Below are 27,752 nucleotides of genomic sequence, written 5' to 3' on the forward strand. Positions count from 1 at the left end.
AAGAACATTAAGCCAAAATGGCAGCTACCTGCATCGCCCTTGGCAAGATGCATGTTTTCAGACAAGAATTTTGATTTGTTTCCAGAAAAAGGAAGGAGACAGCTAATCCTGTCAGCTTAATAAACCCAAAAAAAAATTGCGACTTCAGTTCTCATGAGGAAAAATAAAGATATTAGCAGGTAAAACACGCCGCACGAATAGCTCTTGTATTTGCTGAAAAAGCATCAGATGATCAAAATAGGATTAAATTTGTTTTTCAAGATGCACACTAAGAAAATATATATACTCGCAATCAACTTCAAGTAAACTTCATAGTTTCACATTTCGAGTTGATGAATGTTGATGTGGTATTTTCCATGCCAAATGGTGAATACAGCAAACTGAAATCAGAGGCTCAAATGTGGTTCACCAAAAAAAAAACTTCACACTCGAAAGAATTCACACAAGAGAAACATAGTAAACAAGATGCATCTTCTGTGTGTGCTTAAATATACACCAAAATTTTCAGGCCATTTAGCTTCAGCAGAGGATCAACCCATAGGGAGGTCATTCTTCACGTATGTTCTGCATGTCATCAAAAGAAAAATGTAGGTTCAACTGTTTTGAATTCTAATTATTCTTCAAGTTAGTATCAAGCATCAGCAAGGATCCAAGATAAAAGCATACCAACAGGAAATATTTAGAGCAAATCTCTGATTAACTTGGAGTTTATGTAAAGCAGTCCAGTTATGGTGTTCCAGGTCCAAAATGATCAAACAGTTCCGAATTACACGAAGATATAGTAAACTTGGAGTTTATGTAAAAGTGATCCAAGTATTTCTAATAAATTACAACAAGGCATACTAGTCATTTCTCATACTGGTCATTTTGTCCTAGATCCTTCAGAATAAATACTGTACTCTTCCCACACAAGAGAAGTAAGAAAAGAAACAGAGGTAGGCGAGTCAAGCCACATAACAATCTATTACTCCCTCCGTTCCAATTAATTGACACAGATTTGTCTAGATATGCATGTATCTAGCCGCGTTTTAGTGTGTAGATACATGCGAATCTAGACAAAATCTGCGTAAATCAAATTGGAACGGAGGAAGTATAAACATAGGATTTGCTATCACTAGATAAATTTAGTAGCGATTAGAATGCTCCACAACACACAAACACACATACACAATACATGCTCAGATTTTTTTATTAGGAACGCTTTACTTGAAGAGTAATTACGGTCTGTCTAAGACTGAAATATGGAGCATCAAACATATATTTGGATTTTGGAAGTTTGGGGCATCAGAACTAAAGTTTCTCCAACCAATTGGACTCAGGCGAAGGGATGAGCAGATTAAAATCCATGCTAAAGAGTAGTGCGGCCAAATGTTTGACTTGACTCTCTACTCATAGTTTCCTTGATCTGCATTATGTTTTTATATGTATTCCCCTTGCAATACTTTTTTGTAGACAGAAACTAAGTGAGTATCACCTCGCTATGTAGACAATGATGACTAGAACCAGAGTTCATACTTTGAAAACATGGAACAAATCAGTTTTGGTCTGGTACGACACAAAATCCTAGCTCATTACTCGAATCAAGTATAAGATATGACAGTTCTAATTGATTCCAAACACTTCAAGCCAGTCACAACTGTAACTGGTTGGAGGTTGTACAACGAAAACCGGAGGCCCTAATAAGGCAATTGTATAGAAATCACAAAAGGAATTGTGGTAATAGAGTAGCTAACTGAAGTCACGAAAGTCAAATCGGGCTACCTGAGAGTATAATCATGGTGAACCAGCATATGTAATAGACTAACTTTGGTGATTCCACTATCAGAGTTACAAAGGCAGAGTATTTTGTCAACAGATATACACAATCTGAAATTGAGATGGATATACGCAATCAGAAACGGACAGTCCAAGATGTCACAGACCTACTGGAAATTAGTTATTTTAGTTTCTCATTTGGGACCAACCTAACCACCACATTTCATCAGATGATGTAAAGACTCATGAATCAGTACTATAGGTTCAAACAGTAGTTTTCAGGGGGATATTTATTTTCTCTGTGACTGAGGTAAAGCCTCTCAAACAGAAATTAACAATGAATGATCTATAATACAAATATCCAAACAAGTAAAGACACGTTCTGAGTAGCAAGTAGCAACATACATCTCATGGAAAAGATTAGCTGCTGGCCACACATCCTACTTTGGGCTTGGGGCCTCCAACGCACTCTCAATCTGCTGGATTAGCTGATCAGCAGGCAACGCTCCCTCCTGATACCAGCAGAAAACAAAAATAAAGCCCCAAAACCCATGTTAATACTTATGTTGTATTTATTACTTTATTAGCACTAATCGAACAACTACTCATGTACATGGACAAAACATGGTTCATCAGACTTACGAAGCGGTAACAAGGTTCTCCATTCTTGAAGATTATGAAAGTTGGTAATGCTTGAATGCTGTAACGATTTGCAATGCTTGTGTATTTCTCTGTATCAATTTTCACAATGTTAATCTTGTCGCTCATCTTCTCATGCACCTCTTGAAGTATGGGGACCATGTATTGGCACGGACCGCACCTATCAAAAGAATAAAAATAAATGCAAATATAGAGCATAACGTTATGGATTTCAGGTATCCCTACAACATAGGCATGCAATTTGAGTGATAAATCTTACTATAACAAACTCTACATGTTAGCAATCGGTATTAGCTCTTCCAGTTTGCACAGTCTGTACTGGAAGATGAGTAACCATTGAGGTTGACTTTTTTCTGTCCGAAGGAAAAATGCAGTTCTTCATCAAAACTTCCAAAGTAATTGACCATGCAAGGCAAAGGCATTCAAATAAGTAAGATTTACTTCATTTTAAAATGGCAATAATTTTTGGACTAAAGCAAAAGTAGCACAGTAGCATTTTAAAAGTCCACAAGATGAACAGTAGAAGAGGCCCAGGGGTTATCTGCTTAACGACCTTTTCTCTATTGAATAATAGAGACTGAATAAAAAACAACTCTGAATTTATTGAAAAGGCCAATACTATGTACTTCAAGGGAAAACAACAGAATATGAATACATTGCACAGAATTTACATAGAACATGAGCATAGAGCCAGGCCGGCCAAGTGCAATGCCCAAAACGTTGGTGATACTTTCTGGGTAGTTACAGCCGAACGGGACATTCCACCATCATACTCTGCTCCGTAAGGCTTAACACGGCGATAATGAAGAGAACATAATATAGACATTTGTGAGCAAATGTTTCACTACTGGTTGCTTACCAAGTTGCATAGAAGTCGACTAGTAAAGGCTTTTCAGAGTTCTCCAATAACTCATCAAATGAAGAAAATGTTTCCTTCTTAGCTTTGACCTATCAAAGAAGAAAGATATAAACAATTAAAAATGAAAGAAATAGACATATTTTAAAAACAGTAGGTGGTAAATACAGAGTATTTTTCACGTCTACGCCAATGTCTGTAAAAGAGGGTTGCACGAGTAAGTATGTTAGATGACTCATGAGTACTGACTACTCCAAATCACGTTTAGTGATGGTTACAAATTGCAGATTCACCTGCATCGAGTTAACAGCCCTCGTGGAGAAGGTATGAGTGACACAATGAGGTAACAGAGACATCAAATCATTTATTCATTTTCATTGCCCATGGGATACCATACTATGTGCTGCTAGACCCAATTTTCTCTTACTTTGAATTGGAACTCTAAACACAGTAGAGGCAGTGCCAATGCGTAACTCATAGCTCCAGATTGACATAACAGAGCGAGTTTCAAGTTAAACCCCCTCTCTAAGAGGGGATTCCCTTCTCGTGAGCAACCGGAAGTCACCCAAAATAACAGTTCTATAAGCTCGTACACGCAGTGACAACGAGGAAAGAAACCAACCCTTGGTTGTAAAAAACGAAGGTTTCAGGCCAGATAGGATCTAATAATAGGGTAGCTTTTGATGTTCACAACATACAACTCCACCTGAATCGAGCTAACACAACCTTCATCGCAGAGAGTTGGATTTTGCACTCTGCATTGCGACATCCAAGATAGCTAGGGAGCAGAGATATCAAACTGTTCGTTCAAATTATCCGCAGGGCTAGAATACTAAACTGTCGTAGAGCCAATCTGCTCCAAATTAGACTGGATTAATACTCTGAACGAATTTATCTTGAAACTGCCACAGGGGAAAGATGCCACATCTAAATGCATCATTCCAAGGGAATGCCAATGCATAACTCGTAGCTCCAGCTCCAGGTTTATCTCAGGCCGACCATTCTACCGTGCGAACAAAAACTATCTAGGTACAATTTCCGCCCATTCCATCAATAAGCTAACGGAAGTAGGCAAAAAAAAATGCAGAAGTATCAACCAGAACCAACGGGTAAGAGAAGGATGCCACGGCGTACTGACCAGGAGCGCAGCTCCTCGGCGAGGCGCCGCGGCTGCTCGCCGGAGCCCGACGGCCGGCAGAGAGCGGCGGTGCGGCGCCCATCGAGAGGGGCTCGGCGCCGGCGAGCGCGCGACGGCGGGACGGGGCGAGGCCAGCGCGGCGGCGGCGGCGGTAGTGGTGAAGGCCGCCATGGGGTTCGCGCGCCTAGGGTTTTTGGGCGGCGCGCGTGTGGTGTACCCGCTTCTCTTATCTGCGTCGGACTGTCTTCGCTGGTTCGGAGGAAGAAGAGATGACTCGGCCGGCGCCTGACTGGTGGACCCGGACCGCCCTGTAGGTTTCAGCAGCTCTGTTCTGTGCACCGGGTTCACCTACCTCCGGCGCCGGTCTTAGTTAGATTTCGTGGGCCCTACATGTCATGTTTCTCCTAACTTGATCACGCGCTTTGTGCCTGGCTCTTCCTCCTTTCTCCCCTCAACATCATCGAGACTTCGACTGCCATGATGGAGGTGTTGAGAGGAGATCGTCCGCACCCACCTTAGTTGAAAAAAAGGCTAAAAAGACTAGTGCAGTATTATTGTTTTTTTTTGAACAAGAGAGGGGTCAAAGGAAGGAGAGCCTATATTATCAGTGGTTGGCATATTTTACAAACAGCACCGTGAAAGAAAAGATAAATTACAATATGGTCCAGACAATTACACAAAGGACACTTAAACTAGCATTGGAAAAGCAATTGAGTCGTTGGTCTTCTTGGCGTCCTCCATCGCTAGCTGCCTTGACATCAATGGGGATGCACCACTTGACGGCGAGAAGACGCTGATTTCGACGAGAAGCTCCGGGAGTGGCCTCTGCACTAGAGGTTCAGAAAGAATGCCATGAAGGCATCTCAAAGGGTCGTCCTTTTAACCAAAGATCACAGAGGTAAATTTTGCCACCACGTGGTGACACGCTTGGTGATGCACTGATGCATCAAACGCCAACCAAACGATGCAGAAACCAGCACGCCGCTTCACCACCTCCCCTCTCCTCCATGGCCGCCTAGAAGAAGCTCGGTCGCACAACACCCCACACCTCATGGTAGCCACGAACCACAGATTTTTCGAAGAAAAAAAACGTGTCCCCTCTTGGAAATCACTAGCTAAGAACCTAGGGCTTGAAAGAGAGGGTGAGCATTTCTTTTTTGTTTCTATTTATAGTATTTCACAAGCACAAACATATCCGTTTTTATTGGGAAAATGATCCAATGCCACCGGGGGCTGCGCTCGCTCGCAACCTCCGGGTGCACGACCCTCCGATGCGCTCATTCGAGTGGACATACGTCGTCTTGGCCCCACCACCCACCGCCCACAAAAAAATCAGCTATACCTTATCTTATCCACGCGGTTCGCCTCGCTCGCCTCCATGAAATCCACGCCGATGCGAGCCCAACCACGGTGGATGCCGGTCCAACCCCTACCAGCAAGCACGCCGGAGTTCATCTGTGGCCGCCAGGCTCCAAGGTCGCCGCCATCTCGGTTCGCAGCCGCCGCCCTGGCTCGTCGGTCGCCCCAGCCACGCATATCGCCGTCTTCCGCGGCGCCCCCGAGCAGGACCCTCATCGCTCGGAGCCAGTCGCCGCCCGGAGCTCGTCGCTCGCAGCTAGTCGCTGTCTTCTGTGGCGCCCCTAGCAGGGCGCTCGTCGCCGTCACCTACGTTAAAGATACACCTCCTCTGCTCCGAGTCACCGCCTCCCTGGCCTCCTCCTACTGCAGCCTCCGCACCCTTGTTGCCGGCCGTCCCCCATGGAGCTCCGCCGGGCCGTCCTCTAACCCATCCTAGCTACCGCCTTCCCCGTGGAGCACCTCCGCCAGCCGTCCTCTTGCCCCAGCGCTGCGGCCGCTTGGAGGCGTGGTCGGGGACGAACTCACGGTCCATGGCTGATGCACTATCTTCGGTAGGATGCTTGCCACCAAGTCAGACACAACCACGAGCAGCGATGCTGCAAATGCTGGCCAATTTTGCAACCCTCCATAGTCGAGTATGCTATTGATGCTGTTTGACGTTGCTACCAGCCGGGATCGAAGATGGTAGACTTTTTTTTGCTACAACTATTCTGCAATGTTGCTAAAAAGGGATAAATATTTTGCTACAAGATTTCCGGCGAGCTCTCCGTTGATATCTCCGACGAGGTATCCGTTATGCGGATTTGCAACCTAGGAATAATATTTTTGCTACAACATTTTTACGGTATTGCTACAATTGCAAAATGTATTTGCTACTAGGTCTCCGGTGAGTTCTCCGACGAGTTCCTCGTCGACGTTTTCGATGATATTCATTTTTGCTACAATAGCTTTTTTATTTTGCTACGGGATCTCCGGCGAGGTCTCCGGCGAGACTCCGGTGAGTTCAGACTTTTTCTTTTATTTCATGAGTGAACCTTTTTTGCTACATGAAGTTGCTTCCGGGGTTGATTTTTTGCTGCCGGGGGTGGTTTTCTGCTACATGTAGATCTGACCGTCCAGATGGTTGATCCGACGGATGGGGACCCGGGGCTGAGGAATCAGATCCCCAGGCCCCGGGGACGCCCAGCACTTTCCTTTTTTATTGAAGTAGTTGCAAAATATCGAAGATATCACTGAGCACTCACCAGATATCCGGCAGGCCGGCACCGAGCCCGACTGTCAGCCGATGCAAACCCTCTGCCGTCCGTGCACCGAGTCCACGGAACGGATCCAACAGCAGTCCACAAGGAGAGCCGACCAACCGAAGGACAAGAACCAACACCAACACCAAGGATCTCTGCGCCTCCGACATCCCTTGCCCAAATCCTCCTGCCGCTAGGGTTCGTGGCGGGGGGATCGAATTCCAGCCTCCCCGCTACTCGTCCGCGGATTCAGCATGGGCTCCCCGCAGGACCCGTTCTACATCGTCCGGGAGGAGATCCAGGGATCGGTACTAATCCCCACACCCCCTGCCGCTTCGCTCTTCTCATCAGTTGCTTCCAGTTCAGTTACTGCGAATTTCGTTCTGTGTTTGCGTGTCTATGCGCTCAATCAGTAGGGCATGTGTCTGTACCTGCTTGACTGTTGCATCATGTAAATATTAGGTCTGTGACTTCTGTAGTTTGTAGTCCGACAGGTTATTCATTACCAGATGGTGGTTCTCTTGCTGTATGAGAACAGCGGTCTCGTGTTAGCTCGACGATCATTTTCGTGACTTGATGCGAGAAAGAGTTACTATCGTGTGCAAGGAAGGTCCCTAAGTGATTTGTTGCTAGCCTGTTTAGGAGTTTTGTACTATGGGGATATATGCTTAAACGTGTACATGTCGATTTTTGGCGTGCTTCCTGAATACCTGATACAGTACACCTCTGCAGCTGGTCCTCGTTCTCTGCTAACCTAAGGCCTCTTACACTGCATAGTTCAGAATATGCGTCGTTACAGTGCGGGTGCTTCTGAGTTTCTTATGGTTTCGCGAATCACGTATGCGTTTGTCTATCCTGTTCTGTTATTCCTGAAGATAAAGCTCATTTGCATTTATGTTGTACTCTCCAATAGTTTTAGAAATACATTGCATCATAAACCTGCACGGATTCTCCTTTGAGTCCTGAGGATAATGGTCTTTATTTTCCAGATCAGTAAGCTGCAGACTAGTTTCCGTAGGTGGGAGCAAGTTGCTTCGAATACCGGAGAATATGTTCATCTGACAAAAGATCTTCTCACCAGCTGTGAGAGCATTGAGTGGCAGGTATGAGAATGAAGCAAAATGATGCAGATTGTCATTTTTGTATACTTCTTTGATTTCCATCATTTCCTAATTTTTGTGGCATCTAATATATACTTTTAATGGGACTTGTGTACTTAATCTGGACTGCCTAATTTTTGTTCATGTCAAAGGTGGATGAGTTGGAAAAGACAATCACAGTTGCATCAAGAGATCCAGCATATTACGGACTCGATGAAGTTGAACTCGCCAGACGACGGAACTGGATTGGCTCTACTCATAATCAGGTATTTTGATCTAACATCATTCCTTTTCATTCTTATTTTGCCTTCGTTATAACAACCGAACTGGTTTGAGGATTAGTTGGAACGAATTACACTACAGATTTTCTTCATTCTCTTTCTTCCAACTATCTCATAGAATTACAAATGAGGCACAACTCTTCTCCCTTCTTTGAAGAAAAATATGGCACACTTTTTTTCTAACTCTTGAGCATGCATGGTTGACACTGTTACAACTGAATATGATATTATGTGGTATTGACTAAAAGATCGATCGGAACAGGAATGACATTTATCTTTGTTTTTATCTCTACGATTGGCTATGTGAAGTTTATTTATTCTGGGTTTGTATCTGTGGACAAACATATCCAGGTGGGTACTGTCAGGACATCTGTTGAAAAGGGGAAGAGCAATTCAGCAATGGCAAGACATCAGGACCTGACGGCCACAAGCAGAACTAACCACCATTCTTCCCAAGACAATGACGATTATATTGATTCAGAATCAGATAGACAGATGCTACTCATGAGGTGAGTCTGCTTACTCTTAATTTTTATGTACTGTGCAGATATGTTGGTTAGAAGCATGTTTCATTTTCCCTTAAAAAAAGAAAGTTATAATCTGTTCAACACGACAGTGTAGGACAACCAACTCAAGTTTCTTATTTTTTGTAAGTAGTAGCTTTAAATTTGTGTTTTACTGATGTTCTTTCCATATATTAAAAAGTTTGTCATGTCTGCTGAATGCCAGTGTTTTAGGCAAGCATGAGCATGCTAACCATTTTTATCAAGTATTTTGCTATTGACACACCCTAAGTAGCAGATGAGTATTGTGTCTACATTCTTAGTGTCTTTGTTAGCACTTATGGATAATAGTAATGTAACCTTTTAGTCAACTGAATCTGGATGTGCCAATTTGCGTTCCACCCTTGAGACCTTTATGAGTATGGTCTTAGTTATCATTAAAAGATACTTTTATGATGAACTACACAATTATTTTTCAGTTGTTTCTGCTATTATGGAATACTCGTGCTAATATGCTATGCTGCCAGACTGTCGGTTACAATCATATTACCCCTTGATCTTTTCTCATTCAGTTGTCTTGGAGGATTAATTTTGTAAACATGAAACTTACGCGGTTATGTACTCTTATACTGCAACAAGGTTTTTGAGTAACCGAGGGAAGTGAAGTCGGCAGCACTCTGGCTCGGCAATTAGTTGGTCCAATTTGGTGATTAGTTGCTGATTAGTCGCAAGTCGCCTAGTTTCTTCAAAACGACATGGGGATTAGTTCATATAGTCTGCATTGATTTGATGCTTGTACCGAATTTCCTCCAGGCAGCAGGATGATGAACTTGATGAGCTCAGTGAGAGCGTAATCAGGATCGGAAGCGTAGGGCTAACCATACATGAAGAACTGTCTGGACAGGTAGTTGCTACTTGCATGCATTCTCTAGATTGATACGTAGTAGACTTGTGTGAGTACTAGTAAGACTTAAAAATGCTCACGAATTTAATATCCCGTAATATGATCATCTATGGGTGAGACATTTTATTTGATTTTTCAGTTGCCCAGTTGTTACTTAGTTACTATTTTTTGTTGATAGTGTAGCATCATGAGAAGTGTATATATGGGAAAGGAAGTAACTGGAGTGCATGTTACTGTGTTTTTTACAGGAAAGGATCATTAACGAACTAAGCCTGGAGATGGAGACTACTTCAAACAGACTCGACTTCGTGCAGGTTATTTCACCATCTTCAGAATCAGAACCAATTTATATTGCACTCATGCCCCAGTTTGTGCCTCTAACTGTCAGAAGACACACCAGGAGGAAAGAGTATTATTATCTGACACGATTTATATTGCACTCATTCCCCTGATGCACTCATGCCCCAATTTATATTGCGCTCATGCCTCTGATGCATAGTTTGTCATTCTGACACGATTTTCTCATTTTTTTCTGCGCAGAAAAAAATAGGAGCGGTAATGAAGAAGGCCGGCATCAAGGGCCAGATCATGCTGATCCTGTTCCTGGTCGTCCTGTTCATTGTACTTTTCGTTCTAGTGTTCTTGACATAGCATTGTAGGATGATGTACGTGTATCTGTACGTTCTGTAGAAATATATGTACGAGTTACCTGTTTTACCTGTCTGTTGTGTTAGCACATTGAAAGGAAAAAAAAGGGGGGCAATTGTCTGTGGTCCATAATTTTGCACTGATTAGAGACAAGATAAAACATCGACATTTTGGATTAAACTAACTGGTTGCCGTGTGTTGTGAACACACGGTTGGATCAAGACAGAGATGTACATCCACGCTGACAACCTAACATCATCATGCCTTGGCTAGCTTGATCACATTTTATTTGGGGACGTGGCTACAGAGTGCCCGGTTACCATTTAGTCTTACCCGGTGCCCCCCCTGTCTGATATGTTTTCTTTCCTAAAATGGAATGGGCCCACCAGGTGAAAGCGACAGGCACCAAAAAAGGAAACTACTGCATGGACCACGCCGGGCCAAGATTTGTCCGTATCCGGGTGGCTAGGGACCACGCCGGAATTACAGGCCGGGACGGATCCCGGAAAACAAACCCTACCTCGCTACCTCTTCTTCCTCCGATCCCTTTTCTTCCACCTTCCTCCATTGGAACCAGAAACTCCATGGCATGCCCAGTTCGGTGACCAAAAGTTACAGGCAGCAACAGGAAAAGAAGCAGAAGGGGAAGAACATCAAGATCTACCTCCACAGTACTGTGGAAAATCAAATCAGGAAAAGGTACCAAAAGTTACAGGCAACCATTCTTTCTCTTCCAACCCCAGATCTAGTTTTCCATGTAGAAAAACTCCAGTTTTACAACACCAGATCATGGTGTTGCCTGACGATTTGGTACCAAGCCGTATGAAATCATCTGTCATGCATGTAAAAGCCGAAGAATTCCATGAAGTAGTAGAGGAAATCATCTGCCATGCATGTAGGAAATCCAAAAACATGAGGAAAAGATGGAACTTTGAATGCGGGGATGTACAATCTTGATCTTTTAGCAAGTAAACCAAAAGTGAACAGGTTTAATAGTACTAGAGGATAGAAAAACATAGAGATTTATCCAGGAGAACACAGGATTGCAACAAAATCCCGAGAACGAGACTTTAGCATCATAACTACAATGCCACCGTAGACTTTAGCAAGTAAACCAAAAGTGAAATACATGCCACCAGTAGACTTTCCACCTTGGTCATGTAAATCGCATAAGAACCTGGAATGTAGAAGAGGATGAAGATTTGTGTTTCCAAAAGCCGTAAAACAACATGAGCTTCGCCACTGAAACCGGAACTCGTTGTGCCCTTGAATCGAAAAAAATTGAACATAAGAACAAACATTAGAATCTGTCTGATTTGTTCATTTGCATGGACTAAAATATGAAGCATGGCATTTAAATACATAGTCATGGTGTAACATTATGTACAAAACATGGAAGCATGGCATTAAAACAAAAAAGTATGTGTAAAACAAAAATACTGGTGTAACATGCTTCAATTTTTAGCAGGTGGCAGGATGGAGTTTTGGTTTCCTGGAATTGACCTAAACGCCAGTACAAGATGAGGGATATGATCAGGGTAATGCACAAGATAATACAGGGCAAGTTGGGCAGGAAGAAATCCAACATGAACAGGAAGCTACAGGGCAAGGGGAGCAAGCAACGAGCAATTCCGGAATGGATGCAGGGGCATCCGCAGAGTCTGTAGATGCCGAAACGGGGAATACAATGTCAACCGATGATTCCGGCGAAGAGGATGAAGTCCAGTCTACACCAAGTCTAACTCCGGTAGAGAAGCCGTACCCAGATATGTTGTTTGCTTCATGGGAAGAAGCAAAAATGTGCTACAACGAGATATGCTAAGCATGTTGGATTCTCAATCAAGTCTAGTACCTCAAGGAAATCTACCGTTGACAAGCAGACAGACAAATACCTCTTTGTATGCAACAAGAGTGGGAAAAACGTCGACATTAACAAGCAGGAAGTTCCACCGGATCCGACAGACGGAACCGTACAATTACTAAGAAGACTGACTGTAAAGCACGTCTTCGAGTTAAGAGAAGGGGTGACAAATGGCGCGTTACAATGTTCATTGAGGAACACAATCATGCATGTATTAAAAAGTTTTCGCTGAAAAGGTTCTTAAGGTCACATAAAGGAATTCCTAAGGAAGAAAGGGAATTTGTGAAGCTACTGCACAAGGTTAATCTGTCCGCTGGTCGGGTGATGACCATAATGGCAGAATTGTATGGGAAGCTTGCACATGTACCTTATGAACGCAAAGATGTCAGTAACTACATGGCATCCATTGATACTGCAGCACGGAAGAATAATGACATGTCGAAGCTGCTGGCACAATTTGAGGAAGTAAAGGTACATGATCCAGAATTCTTCAAGAAAATCGATCTTGACCATGATGACAGGGTTAGAAGGATATTCTGGGTTGATGGGCCAGCTCGACCAGCATACAAGAAATACAATGATTGCTTGTCGTTTGACGCAACTTACATGACAAACTGCTATAGCATGCCATTTGCACCATTCATTGGAATAAATAGATATGGTCAATCTATTCAGCTAGGATGTGGTTTCCTACGCAACGAGCAGATCGAAGATTATGTTTGGCTATTTGAGGCTTTTCTTGAAGCTATGGATGGAGTCCAACCAATCAATATTATCACTGATCAGGATGCATCAATGAGAAGTGCCATCTTGAGTGTATTTCCTGATTGTTGTCACCGGAATTGTCGATGGCACATTATGCAGAATGCCCAAGGTGTGTTGGGTAATGACATGGCTAAAAATGAACCCCTACGGCTGGAGTTTAATGCTACCATTGACTACGAGCATGACAGATTGAGGAGTTTGAAACTAGGTGGGCGAGAGATGATTTTGAAGCACAATGTTGCGTACAACACACACTTGCAGGATATTTATGACATGAGAGCTTCTTTTGTCCCTGCATACTTTAAGGACAGATTCTTCCCATTCCTACAAACTACAGCACGCAGCGAGGGTTTTAATGCGGTGCTAAAAAGATACGTCACTCCACACCACAGCCTCTCCCATTTCTTTGAACAATACATGAAGTCACAGGAGAAAATTGATGTGGCGAGAAGATTCAAATGAATTCAAGGAGGAAGACAAGATCTTCGATTTTGGGGAGAGTGGCCTCTGGAAGAGCATGCTTTCCATGTGTACACAATGCCTATATACTTGCGTTTCCGGGCTGAGCTTCGGAAAGTTACATCCTATAATGCAACCCATGTGGCTGGGCAGATTTTTGATGTAGTTCCAGTTGCTGGATCTGTTTTTGGGTATGGAAAAAGGACCTACGAGTGGAAGCTAATTCGGAGGAAGGCATCTACATTTGCGAGTGTTCTAAAATAAACGAGGATGGCTTATTGTGCTGCCATGCATTGAGGGTAATGGCGCAGTTAGGTGCTCGTGAATGAGATTCCAGCGCACTACATTTTGCCTAGGTGGACGGTGCCCCCGATGATATCATCCCGGAAAAAGTGGAATTGCCTCCTATGCCAACCGACGTAAAGTTGTCGAACAAAGAAAGGAAACTACTAAGATATGGCACATTATGCAACAACTGGACTGATTATGCAAAAATTGCAGCTGAATCAGAGAAAGCTACAGCTTTAGCAGAAAAGTACATGCGTGAGTTGGGTAAAGAATTAGCCGCAATGAAGATTAGTGCTGCAGCAAAGAGGAAAGATAAAAAACAACCAAGCAAAAATGATGGAGTGACACCCGAGACGGAAATTGGTGGTGATGGTGGTCAAGGTAGCAGTACCCAGTACGAGCATGTGAGGGACCCTATACTTACTACAACTAAAGGCCGTCCTGAAGAGAAGAGGAAAAAGTCAGGGTTGCATTTGAAGGCTTCAAAACCGCAGAAATGCAGAGGTTGTGGTTCTGCACAACACTCTACATCGAATGCCCATCAAAGATCACTCCTCGCTCCGGAACGTAAAGAGTTCGATTTCTTCCGCGATATGGTTTAGTTCTTGATTAGGGTCATTAGGAAGGAGTTTAAATGTAATATCAGTGCAGGTTGTTTCGTTGATGGTGTGTTATGTTTGGTTTGTTAGACTTTGAGGCAGTGATATGGCTCCTGAGATTTTGTAACTTTCAGATCGCGATGCTTAAATCAATGTTTTAGTATTAAAAATGCATGTACTGTGAGTTTGTGAAGGTAACGAATCAGTAGCATGTACAAGTCCTTTTAAAAAGTCCTTATGTATGAATTTAGTTTCAGGTCCAACAATGTGCTTACTACAAGGTAGTTTCGTATGTTGAATGATCTTCGTATCAATTGTTACATACATGTGAAGCGAGAGGCACAGTAGGATGTATTATGTGTGTGGACACACATAATATGGGTTGTATGATATCTATCTGCTTTATGGTTGTCAAATTAAGGTTGTATTGAATATGAGAAGTATTTTGTAGGAATTTATTACATTTAACTTTTACTGTCAAGATTGATTTCGCAATTATTAATGGCGGGCGAGATTATGCAGAAAAACTAGAAAAAGCAAAACAAGCAGAACTGGAAAAAGCAAAAACAAACAGTAGTAGAAGAGGAAATAAAATGTACACTTTGTTTATGTAATCTTGTGAACCATTAATGAAAAAACTACCTGTCTGATGATTAAGATCTATTCAGAACAGCATTTCTTGCCAGGAGATCTTGTTATCGACCCACTGAAGCCACTTGAGTGTGAGTAGCTTCCTAATTATTGGCATCTCCATTGGGTTGATTGAAGTGATCAGTTTTCTACCATTCCAGAGCTCGATGAACTTGAGCATGAAGAACCCACAATCATACCTTGCATGACAAAAATGATTTTTAGGATTTATAAAATTAAATTCACAAATGAAAAAGAAGAAGGCAGTAATGAAAAATACATCATGGAAACGAATTTGGACTTACGATGTTTTCTGCATTGGGGTGACAATGTGCTCTGTTGGCCACTTCTCAATGTTTATGTTAGAGTCCTTATAGTTTTCAGCCCACAAGTACTTAATTGACCCAATTATGGACCTGTAATCTTTTATCAGTCCCCGGTTCCCTTTAGATCTTAGTGAATCCATCACTTCGAACCTCTCGGCCTTAAGGTTTAGCACGATCGGATAGTAATGCCCGTTGAACGGATCAATATCCGGGGTGAGGTCTTGCAAAACCGGGAACGATGCACTCGTAGCATTATATTAAAACATTACAAAAAAGTTGAATAAAAAATACATGTGCGTAAACCAAATAAAAAAGATATAAAAAGAAAGGAAATTACAAACTAACTCTGCTCTTTGTGATCAAGTCTTTTTTCGAGAGTCATCTTGAACGCTTTGATTGCTACTCCGTCGTGAATGCACATAACATTCCTAAGCTTCGTCTCGCATGAAGCCACCATGAGAAAACATAAGTACATAGGTGATTATATGTAAAACTAGAATGGATGTAGAAAACAACAAAATGTTTGTAGTTAGAAACTCACCGCCATCATCAATGGCATCACAAATTTCTTCTGCTTTTCCATCTCAGGAGCTAGAACACGTATTGCCAATTCGCAAGTTGAATTGCTTAGCCAAGCTCCTGGCCTAACGGAATCTGCTAGGTCTCGGACGTAGACGAAGAATTTACCACCATCAATGATTTTTTGTTTGTTCATCTCATCTGTAGTTTCGCCGCCATAGGAACAAAGCCTGTTGTAAACCTCAGTAGCAAATTTTGTTGCAGTCTCCTTCTTGCTTCCTGCTACAAATGGTGACTTCGAGTTTGAGTCGGCTTGACAATCCTTTTTTTATGAGCTTCGGGTATGGGGGTGGAACTGTTTTGGCCGACGGATATCCCATGATCGTCCTCGGTGGCACGCTGCTTCCCAATGATAGGAGTCCCGATTGGCATCTCAACATTGGCGTAAATTTTATCTAAAGAGTCCCCACTCTCCTCATTACTAGAGATGACTATGAACTCATCATTGTTACTCGATCGGTATTTCAGTTTCCTTGGAAACTACGAGCTGAAGTTTCTGTGTGTTATGTTCATCGAAGCCTAGATCAAAGGAGGGGTAGTACTCTAGTAGCGCTCGTTGATTGCTTTGATTTGATGTTTACGGTCGATTCTCGGAGAGTTTGAACTGCAGCTCCAAATTCTTGTTCATGCTATCTTGCACATCAATGGTTGGATTCAAAGGCATCTCTCGCATTCCTTGATTTTTCCCTAGCTTCAGCTGTAGCAAACCTTGTCATTCTCCTAGGGCTATCAGCAACTTGCATTGCAATACTGTTCCGCTTTCTTTTCGGCTTTGGAGTACATTCTTTGCTCTCAGATGGCTTCAAAGAAGAAACGAGATTGCATTGTACGGCTTCTTTAGCGGGGACAACAGTCGGTGCATTGGATTCGGGAACTTTAGCCGGTGCATTATGTTCGCACTCGCAACACAAATGTAACACTCTTCTTCCCTTTCCCAGATGAGTTTGTTTTTGGTACAGTACAACCGATGCTCCCCTCATGACCTTTATCTTGAAACTGCTGTATTGGTTTGCTAGGTGAACAATCTGCTTCGGCTACCTTGTGCGGAATGAAACTACTCCCAGAGGAATTGGACCCAGAACCATAGCTCTGGAGCTGCTTCAGAGCATCAGGAGTTACATTTCGGAAGTTAGATGCACTCCCTATCTGCCAGACATGTACAAGCTGTCTCAATAGCTACATCCTCCTTTTTTCCTACCATTTCTTCAAGTGGACTTTGTGCTATATGGTTGACAACTTGTTTATCTTCGAACAAACCTTCTCTTTAACTTGATCCTGGTTTACGGCATCAGGTTGATCATCTTGCTCATCCTCCACAAGTTTCCGCTTTCTTGATTGATCTTCATTGGCATTTGGTATTGACTCTGAGAAATCTGTATCCAATGGAACTGTATCTTCATGTATTGTATCCAATGGAACTGAATCTTGATGTACTTCTTGCTTTTTTCCTCCTTCAGATTGCTTGATGTTTGTAGCACGAACATACTTCCTCCTTTTTGGTTTTTCCTTTGGTAACTGCTGACACTCCTTTGCTGACTGTTGACCAGGTTTAGTAGAGGGTACATTTTCTCCAAGAGTTTGAATAAAAGATGCCAGACCATCTTCAAGAACAGAACACATGTTCATCACTGCTGGCCTGTACTTTTCTATATCCTGATAAATTCATTTGAAAAAGACAGGTGCTTAATCCAAAATAATAATAGTAGATGACAAAAGAAGCAAACACAGTAAATTACAAAAAATCAAAAAAAGGGATGTGGGATAAAAAGAAAAGATAAGCATACCTCATTGGTGTGACTTCCTGGCAGATGCCGCCTGATGAACATATCCACTTGTTCAGGTTGAGGATTGAATAGAAATAATTTTTTCCTGAAACAAGGCTTGAGCTGCACATGTAGAAAAAATATAAGCATGCTATGTAACTAAAAAAGGAACATAAAGAAGAAAATCTGAGAAACAAAATGTAATATGCATATATATATGAGTCACTGAATTATACGTACGAGTAATGCACCGAATGATCCGTTCTTGGTCTTGTCCAAACCAGATACAAGTGATATAAGCTGGTTGGTCCAGATCGTGCATCGAGTCACATCATCTGGAAGATTAACTGCCTCTGTTTGTAAAGAATCAACATAGAGGATCTGCCAAAAAAACACACAGATTGTTACTTCCGAGTAATTTGACGGAAAATGAATTATGATGCACTTTCATGAATTCTCACCATGATATATGGCATGCAGGCCTTAAACCAATTCTTCTTGTCCTTTGCATTAGCCGTCTCAATTAGGATGTCAATTATGAATCTTGCCCAATTCAAGGTACTGATGGCTTCTATATTTGACACTGGAAGGATAACACTTGGGACCGACTTTAATGCAGGTTGTTGGTGCAAATACGAGCTAATCATATATATGACAAATTTCCGGAGATAAGCATCATCCGCGAGGTGCTCTTTTCCTAACTCCATCTCCAAGGTTGTGACATTGGGTTGCACACCATCTGTTATCCCAAGCATATTAAGAACCAAGCTTGTGGCATCGGCATCTACATGGTACGGGACGGGAGAGCTGCCCATAGGAAGACCCAAAACCTTGACAAGCTGATTCTCATCATTATCGGTATCACGCCCCTGTCACCAAAGTCAAATTGACATTTATCCGGGTCAAAGCACCCCATCAAGAACCGGCACAACTGCGGGATAAGCTTGGAGCACTTCATCCGGATCATGGCTCCGAATTTTGCATCCGTTAACAAACTCCTCTCGCTCGGAGTCATATTCTTACAAACCACGACAAGCTTCATGGGTGACGAGCGATTGAAAAGATTGCTCTACATTAGATTAGAAAAAAAGAAAGTTGAAATCCAGTGTGAAATAAATAGTTGAAAAACAATCATTATGCAGAAAAAAAATTTACATGTACCTGGTTTTTAGTTTTATGCAGCAACACATCTGGCTGAGCTTCATCAACATTTTCAGTTGGTACTTCATCCTGTTCTTCTGCATCTGGAACATCCTGTTTTACTGGAACATCATCCGACTCCTGGTTCAGAACTTCTTCATCTACCTTATCTTTTAACTTCAGTTTTTTCTTCATGTTGCTAAATTTTGAGTGTCCCACCTTAACGAGCATTTTTCGGTGTGTGTGCAGGCTTCTAAAACACGAAACAAGGAAGAAGCGAGAAGTTGAAAAAAAAAGCTTAATAGAAACACGAGATAATTAACGAATAAAAAAGTATAGATACGTCCATACCATTATATCGACCAGTGGTTTCCTTTGTCAGAAATTACTTCTAAAAACAAAATGAACACTCCTGTAAAAAAAGGAAAGGCAGAACAAGAAGGAATGTTGGTTAGACTAAGTTTGCGTAAAAGCCAATATGTAATTTTCGTAGAAAAAGTACATTAATACAGAAATTTAAGTCATCCTGGATTTGTACTATGTAGGTATCAAAAATGTATTAAATGCATACAAAAAAACATCCAGGATGTATTAAGTAAAAAACATATATAACCAACAGAGATTCCTCTAATGTGACCATGGTTACAGCATTGTACAGTTCGCATGTTATTTGTGAGTGAAAATATTCATCCTGGATAGCAAAAAACATGGGGTCATATTCCTCCACCCCCCGCTTCGCCGCTGCGGATCTCCTCCCACATTCCTCCATCGCGTCCGCGAGTGGACGGAAAGCGGTAGTTGTTGCCATTGCCTACTCTGAACTTCTATCTTCACTGAATTAAACTGAACTTAACCGAGAAAGAAGCCAAGCACCACTTGCCTAGGCAGAAAGATGGGCAAGCAACGGCACCGGCCTGCTCGACTCTAAAATGTGAGAAGCCATGGTGGCAATTGTATGGAGCTTATTCTACAAATCTAGAAATCTACAGATTATTCTACAAATCTACAAATCTGCATATTGTGTAGTTACAAAATAGACGCAGAAGTAGGCTATGATTTAACAAAAAATTTATGCATCCTATGGATACACAAAATCTGAGAAAATGAACTCATTACACAATTTGTACATCGCATGATACATGCATATACATCCAATGTATGTAAAAAATAATTATAACTACATGTAATTTTAGAAAATACATCCCACATGAGTCATACAAAACTAAATTCAGGCTTCTAAGATGTATAAATTGTACATTTATACATCCTTAGTCTAGTAATTGATTATGGTTTATACAACTCGAATTGAACAAAGAAAAATACATCCTATAAGTATATAAATACTACAGACCATATGCCAAGGATGTATAGACTACCAAAATCGTACTTCCTGCAATTAAACATGCTCAGTCTACAACATGACTTCATGGACGCAGGATATCATGGTGAGAATAGACGAGAACCATGACTACACTATGTGATCTTATATACTAGACGAGAAACTCATTACTGCACACAACTAGATCATCCTTCTATGTGGCTAATTGGAGTTTGAGCACAGCCGTTTGGCACCTCGATGACCAAAATCGAACATCGCATCGACCAAAAACGCCAAAACGAACATAAACATGAGCATGTAGAAGAAGTAGGTAGGAACGAAGGACTAACCAACACCAGAAATGCGGATGCTGCGCTCGAGGACTGCTACGCTGACGGCCGCGACCGCGTCGACTCCCAGAGCAGCGGCGGAAATCACTCGAACGACGGCCTCACCCACCTAGACTTGTCGGATTTGGAACGCGGCGCCGCCGAAGCGAACCTCCAAGCACGGCCGCGCCCCGCGCCGCCGAAGGGACACTCCAAGCGCACGGCCGCGCCCCGCCGCCGAAGGAACCCTCCAAGCACGGCCGCGTCCGCGCCACGAACGGCTTGATCTGCTTCTCCGCGCCGACCAGGCAGGTCCAGCACTACTCGAACTGCCCACTCCGCCACGGATTTCCGTCGGGAAGCTCGCCGACGACGAGATCGAATCGCCGATTTCAGTGCCCAGGCGAGGAGCGAGCAGGAAGGGGAATGGGATGAACCCAACGGACAAGAGCGACGAGAAAAAGGAGAGAGGAAGAGAGAATTTGCTGCCCACGTTTTGTCCGTTTCTGCCTTTTCTTCTGTGTCGCAAGATAAGGATCCGACGGCCCACGAGAGGGAGCACTTTGGAAGACAACACAGTGCCCAGGCAAGAAATAGATTATACGTTTATTTGGACGTAATAAACAGCTACTAGTCCTTGCTAAATTATCACTGCCAAGCCAAGCTATCCTTCGTACTACCGTGGAAGCTGGCATTGGCAACTTGGCAAGCGAGTGCATGCGTGCGTAGTCTAGAATCCGAGGCTCTCCGCGGCGGCCTCGACGACGGTCTGCGCGAGGGACGACCAGGAGAGGTGGTCGCCGGCGACGGTGCCGGGGTTGCGGGCGGAGCAGTTCCTGCGGACCTGGCCCTGGTTGCCGGTGAGCACCTTGATCTGCCCCATCTTCACCATGGACACGCCGAACTGGTTGAAGAAGTCCTGCTGGCTGCTTGCGAAGCGCTCGACGAGGGGCCGGGTGGCGGCGTTGGTGTAGAGGTCCTGGTCGGATGTGAAGAGGCCCTGGCGGTTGAGCAGGTTGACGTAGTACTTGTTGTCGAACGCGTTGGGGGTGCGGACGTCCAGCGCGGTGCGGCGGTCGGTGCCCTTGGCCGGGCACGTCTGCTTGAGCTTGCTGAGGAAGTCGGGGTTCATGGTCGGGTCGGGGCGCGGGAAGAGGCGGTCGTCGAAGGAGGTGCAGTGGCCCAGCCCCACGGTGTGGCCGCCGGAGAGCGCGACGAGGTCGGTGGCGTCGAGGTTGATGTTGCGGAGCACGGCGAGGAGGGCTGGCACGGTGGCGGTGGGCGCGGGGAGGCCGGAGAGCACGTCCTGGACGGTGGCGAAGCGCGGGCTGTCGCGGCGGCCGAGCGGCACGCGGTAGGAGGGCCCGCCGGTGGAGACCACGGAGTCGCGCGCGGCGAGCGCGAGGATGTCGGAGCAGGAGACGACGGCGCCCCGGCACTCCCGCTCGAGCCGGTCGCGGATGGCGTTGATGGCGGCGAAGGCGGACGGGCGCAGCGTGAGGTTCGGCGGCGCCTGCTGCTCGCCGGGACCGGTTGCTGACCCGTCGAGGAGGACCGACGCGTCGCAGCCCTGCACGAAGCAGTCGTGGAAGTGGAGGCGGAGGAGTCCGGCGGCGATGCCGACGTCCTTGCGGACGGCGTCCTTGACGTAGTCCTGCACGATGGACTCCGCTCTCGGACAGCTCCGTCTGTAGAAGTCGAATGACAGGCCCTGCGCCACCGGCGGCTGCCTCAGGTTGCCGGCACCCTCTTGCTCCGCCGCGGCAAGTGGCCAGCTTGCCACTGCCACCGCCATCAGTGCTGCTGCAGCGAGCAGAGGAGTAGGAGCCATCACTACTGCTATGCTCTCCGTGTGTCTCACCTGGCTCAGTGACTAACTGGGCTGCTCACCTGCGTAGCTACGACCTTGGTTTTTTATATAGACGCTTGTGAGTGACACGTAGGAGCACCACCGGATCACATGATCGATGGTGATGAATACGAGAGCAGTGAGCAAGTGAGCGGTGAGATAGGAACAAGAGATCCTATCTCTGCCTTACGTCCATGTTTAGTTGGACGCAGAATTCAGTGTTCGCGATCGAGCGGTGGGATAATAGTACGTATGTGTATGTACACCAGGCTACCGACAATTCTTTTATATCTAAAAAATGTAAGCTCACCAGTACTCCCTCCTCCGTCGGTGGATAAGTGCATTTCACGTTGTATTCCGAATCAATCTTACTTGAATTTCACCAAATTTATAGAATGAGTACCAACATCTATAAGGCCATATTGGTCGACTGTTAAAACTCCCGACAAAATGATAATCGACTTTGATGAATTTCGTTCGGGATTTTGTATTAGATGAAAGGTATGTGTCACCGATGTTACCACACCAAGAACACTGGAGATTGGTCTTGAGAGATCCCAACTTCGTAAACAAAGACCGTAGCCAAATGACATCAGCCTTCGCATTGACAACGGCCTACGAAGCATCATCGCTTGTTTGCAAGCGTTTTAGGCAATCAAGTGCATATGCCCTCGTCGATCGCCGATTATCCGAACTACCAGCCTAGTCCAATTTGCTGCAGAAAAGGCAAAGAGCAACCCTGAAAGGATATGTCGAAGGTGCGAACAATAAGAGGCGGTGAAACGGACATAGCACAAGATGTACTTCACAATTGATCAATGGGTATTTTAGGGGGCACGATGGCAAACATGGTTAGCTGCATAAGATATATCCGGATGTGCAATCCTCAGATACCAAAAACCACCAACAATACTACGGGTACTCCGTAGGTAGCGTCGTCAAACCTACTCATTTTCTCGATAATAGATGGTTTATTACTTAAAGGACGTACGGATTCCCAAGAATTCTTTTGATCGAGCACAAAGGTCGATACACCGGAGCTAGCCAGCACTCATCAGACATTCAGACGATTGAGAGCATCCCCACTCGTTGGCGCTCCCCACGCCCAAATCCGGCGAAATTTTCGTCCGGATTGGATGAAGATTTGGCGTGGGGAGCGCCGAAGTTCCAGCCGTCCCCCCGGCAGGAAACCCCCAACCTCGACCATTTGACATAATTCAAACAAATTCAACATAAAATTTAACAAGTTCGGCAAACAAGAGGACGAGAATTGCTGAAACAAATTCGGCGATAACAGGTACAATGTTTAACAAGTGCTGAAACAAATGAAGCACACAATTTCACAATTTTTCAAACAAATTAAGACAGACTAGTTGGCGTCGGCGTTGGCGTTGCCTCGGAGCCTCCATATGTGCTCCACCAGATCATCTTGCAGCAGCTGGTGCATTGTAGAGTCTCGAATCTCCTGGCGCATAGCAATGAAGGCGGCCCATGATGGAGGCACCTGGTGATTAGGCTGTGCAAGAGGACCCTCTCTCTCATATGGTGCTTCTTGCTCAGCCGGAGGAACCGGATGCTTTCGCTCATCTTCAATAATCATGTTGTGTAGGCACACACAGCAGTTCATCACCTCCCACATCCGATCTTTGGACCAAGTCATAGCGGGGAACCGGACGACGAGCAAATCTCTCGTCGTAGGACACCAAATGCTCGCTCGACGTCTTTTCGGCAAGCTTCTTGTTTCTTGACAAACTCGCAAAGTTTGGGGGTGCTAGGATTGGAGATCGTCTTCACAAATGTTGCCCACTTTGGATAGATACCGTCCGCAAGGTAGTATCCTTTGTTGTAGTGCCGACCATTGATCACATAGTCCACCGGGGGAGCATGACCCTCAACAAGCTTGGAAAAGACCGGGGAGCAGTTTAGGACGTTGATGTCATTGTTGGATCCAGGCATACCAAAGAAAGAGTGCCAAATCCAAAGATCATGGGTAGCCACTCGCTTCAAGTATCACAGTGCAGCCTTTTTTGTGACCCTTGTACATTCCCTGCCACGCAAACGGACAGTTCTTCCATTGCCAATGCATGCGATCAATGCTTCCAAGCATCCCTGGAAAACCTCTAGCTTCATTTGTTGCAAGGATCCTCCGAGTGTCTTCGACAGTGGGTGATCTCAAGTAATAGTCCCCGAACACCTGCTATGACGTCCCCGCAGAACCGGTAGAAACAATCAAGGGCGGTGGACTCCGCCATGCGAAGATAGTCATCTGCAGTATCACCGGGAGCTCCATACGCCGGCATCCTCATAGCCACTCGTGCACTTCGCAGATGACGAAAATCCAACCAAACCGAGTGCAATCCGCCTTGCATCCGAAGTAGGGATCAAAGTGGCGGATGGCATACACAATTTCCAGAAATAGCTTTCGCTCATCCCGAAACGACGCCGGAAAACACTCTCACCGTGCAATGGATTGTCGGCGAAGTAGTCGGCGTACAACATGCGAGTAGCCCTCCATTCGCTGTCTCGGCTTGCACTTCCGGCGACCTCGTGCCGACCCACCACGCCGACGAGTTGCCGGTCCGCCGTACATGCTTGCCAAGCAACCAAGGATCATCATGTGCTCCTCGTCTTGGGCGGCCGCCGCCATCTCTTCTTGCATAAGCTCGACGAACATCTGCTCCTCCTCTTCGTCCGAGTCCATGGCCGGCGAGGCAAATGGACGAACACCGACGGGCGTGGTCGAGGCAACCCGAGCCGCGAGCGACGACGAGCAAGCAGGCCGGAAAACAGGCCGGCGGAAGAGCAGCCGGATAGACCGTCGTCCAAACACGGCGGAATATAGGCGAGGTGGGGAAGGAGTGGCGGCGCAATCCGGGCAACAAGCCGGCGGGGTGGTGCCGGCGGCGAGAGAGATACGAGGGGTGGGGGATATTTTGAGCGACGTGGCGGTGGGGTTCGTGCGTCGAGTCACCGACGGATCGGGCCCTTCCCCGCTTTTCACTCGTCCGGAGTCCCCGAGCGCCCCGGGGGGCCGGGGATGGCGTGGGATCGCCGGATGGATTTAGGCCCAAATCCGGACGAAAACGAGGAACGGGGGGCGCGACTGGGCCGAATTACGCCGTCCGGATGGAAAAAACGCTCGCCGGGGGCCTCGTCGGGGGGACGAGTGGAGATGCTCTGACGACTAAACAAGTCAGGCTAGCCGCTTGTCCACGGAGGCAGTGTAGGTGAGACATATGGCGCATGCACCCGGCCGCTTGTTCAGTGCACGACGCGTCGCCGCGTCACGTGAGTCCAAGCACGAACAAACGAGGCTACCTACTGTCCAAAAAAAAAAAAGACGAGGCTACGGCACAGTACGAATGAACTCGAACAGCACGCACCGCCCTGCAAAGTAGGCGCGCCCATCCCATCCGGTCCTCGTCTTCTCTGTCTAAAACTACTGTCTTCAACTACGGATCCCAGCTTCTAGTTTGTATAGGTTTTGTGTCCAACGTGACATGCCATGTGAATTTTTCAAAGCAAACATGTGAATGGTCATTATTTATGAACATCTTTCTTTGAAACACGCCCTTTGATAATTTTTTTTTAGATCAACCGCCCTTTGATAATTTAATCTCTCATTTTGTATGGTTAGGATTGTTCGATCATAATAACATAGAGTAGTAACATGTAGTAACATGTGCATGTTACTACTCTATGTTATTTCCCACTATGACTAGTCTTAGACTGGGTGCATAACCTCAACAGGATCTTCACTCACTAGTATGCTTCGGTAGGCCCCATCGGACCATGAGGAGGCAACTCAAGGGTTAATTTATCATTTTCCAATAGATGTTTAACTAACAGTATGTTGGTTGTTCCGGCACTGAATTGTTACATGTCCATTTCATATTTAGTTCTCCGAAAAAATTAGTTTCTTTGACAAATGATAAATTGTCTTATTTTTTCCTTTTATTTTTGTCATGTTTGCTAAAGTTGGTATCCAACTTATTTGTGCAGGGTGGTCAAGGCAAAGTGTCTTTGATGCGAAGGATTGTGGATGCAAGCATCTATCGGGCTGCCCTAGCTAGCGCTCGAGCGCTAGGGAGGGATTAAGCGATCGGTTTCCAACCAAAAAAAAATTCCATTTTTGGCAAATTTTGGACTGTAGTGGAGGCTATTAAGGGAAAGTTATGCATGCATGTTGAAACAGACGAATCTGCTGAAGTAAGCGGAATCTTTTCCAAATTTTAAAACTCAAAACGTTTTATCTCACAAACGACAACTCCGATTTAAGATCTGTTTTCACCAATAAATCCGTCTCGACGAGATCTTCAAAACTAGCACCCATGTTGATATATTTCGAGAAACTTTTTTTCTGACTAAAAGTTATCAACCCTCTCCTATTCGAATAATCAACCCCTCCGTACTTGAGTGATCAACGGTAAATGTATAAAATTATCAACCTGGTGGAGGCTATTGAGGAAAGTTCTGCATGCATGTACACAAAAGACGAATTTGCTGATGTCAGCGGAATCTTTTCCAAATTTAAAAATTCAAAACGTTTTAACTTTCAAACGACGACTCCAAATTAAGATCCGCTTTCACCAATAAATCCGTCTCGACGAGATCTTCAAAACTAGCACCCATGTTGATATGTTTCGAGAAACTTTTTTCGGCTAAAAGTTATCAACCCTCTCCTATTCGAATAATCAACCCTCGCATCTTGAGTGATCAACGGTAAATGTATAAAATTATCAACCCGGTGCGGGGTATTGAGGGAAAGTTCTCGCATGCATGTAGAAACAGACGAATCCGGCGATGTCGACGGAATCTTTTCCAAATTTCAAAATTCAAAACGTTTTAACTTTCAAACGACAACTCCAAATTAAGATCCGCTTTCACCAATAAATCCGTCTCGACGAGATCTTCAAAACTAGCACCCATGTTGATATGTTTCGAGAAACTTTTTTACGGCTAAAAGTTATCAACCCTCTCCTATTCGAATAATCAACCCCTCAGTACTTGAGTGATCAACGGTAAATGTATAAAATTATCAACCTGGTGCAGGGTATTGAGGGAAAGTTCTGCATGCATGTAGAAACAGACGAATCTGCTGATGTCAGCGGAATCTTTTCCAAATTTCAAAATTCAAAATGTTTTAACCTTCAAACGACAACTCCAAATTAAGATCCGTTTTCACCAATAAATCCGTCTCGACGAGATCTTCAAAACTAGCACCCATGTTGATATGTTTCGAGAAACTTTTTTTCTGGCTAAAAGTTATCAACCCTCTCCTATTCGAATAATCAACCCCTCCGTACTTGAGTGATCAATGGTAAATGTATAAATTTATCAACCTGGTGCAGGGTATTGAGGGAAAGTTCTGCATGCATGTAGAAACAGACGAATCTGCTGA

General features: G+C 44.6%; 3 protein-coding genes across 4 annotated transcripts; 1 reads left to right on the plus strand and 2 right to left on the minus strand.

Moving 5' to 3' along the window:
- Window positions 1–297: 297 nt before the first annotated feature.
- On the minus strand, window positions 298–4,595 carry LOC124703077 (thioredoxin Y, chloroplastic-like). Of its 2 annotated transcripts, none has more exons than XM_047235321.1 (5): window positions 4,410–4,595; window positions 3,275–3,363; window positions 2,398–2,575; window positions 2,161–2,267; window positions 298–564 (listed from the first exon to the last, which is right to left on the minus strand). In XM_047235321.1, exons 1-4 carry the CDS (start codon window positions 4,578–4,580, stop codon window positions 2,196–2,198), a joined length of 510 nt encoding a protein of 169 aa, XP_047091277.1. In that variant the 5' UTR covers window positions 4,581–4,595; the 3' UTR covers window positions 298–564; window positions 2,161–2,195. The 2 variants fall into 2 exon arrangements, with proteins under 2 accessions (XP_047091277.1, XP_047091339.1); XM_047235383.1 differs by lacking the exon at window positions 298–564 and adding an exon at window positions 680–921 and having other exon boundaries at window positions 2,162–2,267.
- Window positions 4,596–7,086: 2,491 nt separating this feature from the next.
- Window positions 7,087–10,625, plus strand: LOC124678731 (syntaxin-61-like). Its single transcript, XM_047214598.1, has 7 exons — window positions 7,087–7,317; window positions 7,999–8,112; window positions 8,262–8,375; window positions 8,742–8,899; window positions 9,707–9,797; window positions 10,046–10,111; window positions 10,338–10,625. The coding sequence occupies exons 1-7, from the start codon at window positions 7,264–7,266 to the stop codon at window positions 10,446–10,448; spliced, it is 708 nt and encodes a 235-aa protein (XP_047070554.1). The 5' UTR covers window positions 7,087–7,263; the 3' UTR covers window positions 10,449–10,625.
- Window positions 10,626–21,232: 10,607 nt separating this feature from the next.
- LOC124678741 (cationic peroxidase SPC4-like) lies at window positions 21,233–22,333 on the minus strand. The gene has a single exon (XM_047214606.1). The coding sequence runs from the start codon at window positions 22,331–22,333 to the stop codon at window positions 21,233–21,235; it is 1,101 nt and encodes a 366-aa protein (XP_047070562.1).
- Window positions 22,334–27,752: the final 5,419 nt, after the last annotated feature.

Source organism: Lolium rigidum, chromosome 1 (genome assembly GCF_022539505.1).
Source record: "Lolium rigidum isolate FL_2022 chromosome 1, APGP_CSIRO_Lrig_0.1, whole genome shotgun sequence".
NCBI lineage: Eukaryota > Viridiplantae > Streptophyta > Magnoliopsida > Poales > Poaceae > Lolium > Lolium rigidum.

Bases quoted from the DNA above. Each gene is read 5' to 3' on its own strand.
- LOC124678741 (XM_047214606.1), bottom strand. From the start codon at position 22,333: ATGGCTCCTACTCCTCTGCTCGCTGCAGCAGCACTGATGGCGGTGGCA.
- LOC124703077 (XM_047235321.1), bottom strand. From the start codon at position 4,580: ATGGCGGCCTTCACCACTACCGCCGCCGCCGCCGCGCTGGCCTCGCCC. The intron at 3,364-4,409 runs GTCAGTACGCCG...CTTCTTTGATAG, and splicing joins GCCGAGGAGCTGCGCTCCTG to GTCAAAGCTAAGAAGGAAAC. The intron at 2,268-2,397 runs GTAAGTCTGATG...TGCTGGTATCAG, and splicing joins GAGAACCTTGTTACCGCTTC to GAGGGAGCGTTGCCTGCTGA.
- LOC124678731 (XM_047214598.1), top strand. From the start codon at position 7,264: ATGGGCTCCCCGCAGGACCCGTTCTACATCGTCCGGGAGGAGATCCAG. The intron at 8,113-8,261 runs GTATGAGAATGA...TTCATGTCAAAG, and splicing joins GTGAGAGCATTGAGTGGCAG to GTGGATGAGTTGGAAAAGAC. The intron at 8,900-9,706 runs GTGAGTCTGCTT...AATTTCCTCCAG, and splicing joins AGACAGATGCTACTCATGAG to GCAGCAGGATGATGAACTTG.